At 53.1% G+C, this 4,192-nt stretch overlaps 1 protein-coding gene across 1 annotated transcript in view; it reads left to right on the plus strand.

Moving 5' to 3' along the window:
* The first annotated feature begins 250 nt into the window (after positions 1-250).
* Positions 251-4,192, plus strand: part of HSDL2 (hydroxysteroid dehydrogenase like 2) — a 17,728-nt gene continuing 13,786 nt past the window's right edge. The window contains exon 1 of the mRNA XM_014956384.1: positions 251-282. Within this exon, the coding sequence (XP_014811870.1) occupies positions 260-282 (23 nt within the window). The 5' untranslated portion in view covers positions 251-259. The remainder of the gene's footprint in view (positions 283-4,192) is intronic.

Below are 4,192 nucleotides of genomic sequence, written 5' to 3' on the forward strand. Positions count from 1 at the left end.
TAGCTTTGAAGTGGCCCTGCAGCCACTTCCATAAATCTTACCCTCCAAAGAAGAAAAGGGATTTTGCCAAATAGCTTGCATGGAGTCCAAGCTCTTGGGAGAAAAAACAAACCCAACCAACTTGAAATCCAGAGGGCACTCATTATCACCAGAAACGATCAATTTGCACACACAGTGCTCTCCCGACCACATCTTTCTGTCTTTGCTCCTACCACCAAAATGAGAAGCCTTTTAAAGTTGCAATGGAAAACACTTGAAGATGAAAAATCGTGTCATTAGCTGGTAAGTAGTAATACACACATCGTTCTGGGCAACAAAAACCAGTTCGGAGTTGGGGAATTTAAATCAAATTAATTTATTATCAATTAACATAAATACATAATTATTTTGTTATTAAGAAATAAAAACAAATAAACACTTAACAAACCCCACCTCATCTCTCATCTGCACACCTCTCCTCCACCCTCTTTACAAATTCTTAAAGTTTGAGCCAAATTAGGGAATTGCTTCTAGTAGCAGTGTACTCAGAAATGTTCTTAGCCTTTGTTGTTATGTGTCCAAATGTTATTTAAGATTCCAATTAAATAGTAGTGTGTTTAAGGTGAATATTTGAAATATAATGATTATTCTGTTAAAAATTCTCTTCTTAATATGTTGAAATAATAGCACTGTTCATTAGGGTGCACACTCCTTAACAGTGAAGAGATGGAGGAAATTATACTGTACAGGCCATGGGACAGCAGTATCAGTGATCTACGACACTTGTGTCCTGGGTAATCTCAGACAAGTGGTTCTCCTCTGCTTGCCTCCCTTCCCACCTGAAAAATTGTATGTTTCTACCTATTTCTATATTCATTTTGAGATAAACAAAGAATAAAAACAGTGCATAAGGGCTTGAGTGATGGTAAAATGCCAGATGCTACTCAAATACCTAGGAGGCTGGAAGCGCAGACACATGTTTGTTGGGACTGTCAGCTGGAGGAGACATGGTGTTTCAGAGCTGATCGGTGGCATGAAAGATCTTCTCACTGCCTTGGGGACACTCAGGGCCCAGCTGATATCGCTCACTAGGACCATTCTTGCTACCTCCTGCTGAATGGCTGCTTTTTCTTCAGCACCTTCCAGATCAGCCACGGGTGAAGGCTGGTGGTGAGACAGAGTTGGCTAGGACACTGTCCAGAGTGCAGGACACTAGCGATAGGGGAGCAATGGCAAACAGGGAGTTGTTGCTGCAATGCCACAGCATTAAAAGGCTGTCAAGAATTGTCAAGAGTTGGAAGGGACCTCTAGATATCATCCAGTCCAACTTCCCTGCTAAAGCAGGATTGCCCAGAGCACATCACTCAGGCCTACATCCAGGCAGGTGTTGAAGTTCTTCAGAGAAGGGGACTCCACGACCTCCCTAGGCAGCCTGTTCCAGTGCTCTGGCACCCTCACCCCAAAGAAGTTCTTCCTCATATTGGAATGAAACTTTGTTCCAGCTTGTGTCCATTGCCCTTCGTCCTGTCACTGGAAACCACTGAAAAGAGTCTGGCTCCATTATCCTTCAACCCACCCTTTAGGTACTTATAAACATAGATGAGGTCTCCCCTCAGCCTTCTCTTCTCCAGGCTAAAGAGCCCCAGCTCTTTGAGCCTTTCCTCATAAGGGAGGTTCTCCAATCCCTTAATCATCTTGGTTGCCCTACGCTGGACTCCCTCCAGCAGTTCCCTGTCTCTCTTTAACTGGGGAGCCCAGAACTGGACGCAGGATTCCAGTTGTGGCCTCACCAGTGCAGAGCAGAGGGGGAGACTGCCCTCCCTCGACATGCTGGCCACACTCTTCCCTACTCAGCCCAGGATTCCATTGGCCCTCCTGGCAACAAGGGCACATTGCTGGTGCATGGAGAGCCTGCCATCCAACAGGACTCCCAGGTCCTTCTCCTCAGTAGTGGTTTCCAGAAGATCTGTCCCTAACCTATACTGGTGCCTGGGGTTCTTCCTCCCCAGGTGCAGAACCCTGCATTTGGCCCTGTTAAACCCCATTAGGTTCTTCTCTGCCAGCTCTCCAGCCTGTCCAGGTCACACTGGATGGTGGCACAGCCCTCTGAAATGTTGACCCTCCCAGTTTGGTATTATCAGCATTAAGTTAGAGCAGCAGTTTTTGACAGACAAAGGCACACCACCTTCTCCCTTGAGTAGTTTCAGGGGCCAGGGCCTAGCTCTGCTCCGGGCTGGATGCTTCACTGTGGGAAGGAAGGGCAGTCTTGGGGGGACCTCCCTGTCACAGGACCACGGGCACAGATGCAGAGGTGCTCAGCCCATGGTAAATCTGTGCTCCCCAGCTGCTGATCACCTGGTGTGAGAGGGGTGAGCAGTGGGACTAATGCACAGGCACCAGCAAAGCTGTAGAAAGCCAACAGATTCGTTTTCCAGCTTCTGCAGTGCCTTCTCAAATGCTGTCTGCTTCTAGAAAAACCTCTGAGAAGGTAAAGTCTATTACCTCCTCCTGTAGAAAAAAGCTCCATGACTCCACTTTCCCTATTAAATACAACAAAAACAACACCGGAGGGGAAGGAGGCTGAAGGTGATGCCAAGGGGCTTCTCCTGCAGGTGCTTCTGTGTGTGGCTGAACCCAACAGGTCTCTCCACCGGCCCAAGGGCTGGCTCGCAGGGAGCGCGTGGCAGGCAGGAGGGCCACGATCCCAGCACAGAGCTGTGGCAGCCGAGCCCCGTGTTCCTCCTGACTGGGGCTGGAGAGAGGCTGAAGGGGAGTCCTGCCTCAACGAGATCTTCTCCCCAAAGCTGTTTTCTTCCATCTGAGCCGGGTGCCACCCTTGGGAAAGCCGGCAGCACGAAGGCGTTTGTTCCAGCTGGGAAGTGTCCACACAGCCCTTGGCCCCCTTGGCTCGGTGGTGCCTCGGTCCTGCGGGGTCTGCAGCCTGTGACAGGGGACCTGCAGGGACAGTGAGATAACAACCCCCCCATGGCAGCACACGAGGGCTGGTGCTCCTGCTTACGGCTTCATTTGATTTCTGCTGCGCTCACTAAAGCATCCGTCTCAAACCCTGCTGCGGGTTCAGACCCACGGACGGGGATTTCCCCTCTGGCATCAGCTCCCTGTCAAACCCCCATCCCGCTCGGGACGCGGCTTGGGATCTCTGCCTGGAAGCCCAGGAGGGAAAGACAAGCCCAAGGTGGAAGCCGGGTTGGGTTTGGAGGTGAGAGCCAACCTCGCAGTCCCTGTGAAACCAGAGAGGGAAGAGGGGAGGAGGCACAGGCACGGTTGGGTGAGCAGAAGGCAGAGGATCCTGCCCCGGGCATTTTGATGGACGGGGAGGCAGAAGGTGAGATGGAGACAAAGCCCCAGTGACCGGAGCAGGACCGCGAACAGCTCGGTTTGCAGGGACACATCCAGCTGAGAACAGAGGGAGCCTGGAAACCACCCGACTCCACAGAAGGTGACAAATGGGCGTCTAGACCTATTCAAGGCCAACAGGCTTGAACTCCATCATGAAAAATAAAGCCCACGCTGTCTTTGCAGGCAACTCTTGGTCCTGAGAGTTACTTCAACACCTGGTTTTTCAAGATAAGGCGGCTTCATATTTAGGGGAAAGGTGTAGTCCAACACCTGGATGCCCCGGAGACATGTCCAAGGGGGAGACATCCCCATTCAATCCTCCTGTTTCCCACTGTGCAGTCTGGAGGAAGGCCACCAGCCATCACTGAGGAAGGCTGGCAGCAGAACCCTCTTTTCATCTCCTGTTGACCCCGCAGGTTGGCTCACGTCCCCTCGCCCGGCCACCCCCCATCCCGCTGGGGTGGCCTCCTCCCCAGCCCTGCCCGCAGATGGGGCTGCCTCCCTCTGCCCTCCGGCCTCTGGGCCAGCAGCGGCCCAAAGCCCTCCATGGGGAACGCTCCCTCCTCTTCCTCGCTGGGGGATCGTCCCCTCAGACCGCACAGCAAAGCTCCCCAGCGGCTCTGCCTCTGGCACTCACCGTTCCGCAGGGGCCATCTCAGACCCAGCCCAGAACAAGCCTCAGCCGCCGCCCGCTTTCTACAGCTCTCGAACCTAAAGCAGCCGGGCGGCCTTCTCCTTCTCTCCTTCTCCCCGACCACCCCCACCTCACACACTCAGCGCCCGGGCCGCTCCCCAGTCCCGCCCGCCGCGCTCCCCACACAGGCCCCGACAGGCCCGAGCGGCTCGGCGGGCC

This window comes from Calidris pugnax, unplaced genomic scaffold (assembly GCF_001431845.1).
Source record: "Calidris pugnax isolate Ruff unplaced genomic scaffold, ASM143184v1 scaffold262, whole genome shotgun sequence".
In the NCBI taxonomy this organism is placed as follows: Eukaryota; Metazoa; Chordata; class Aves; order Charadriiformes; family Scolopacidae; genus Calidris; species Calidris pugnax.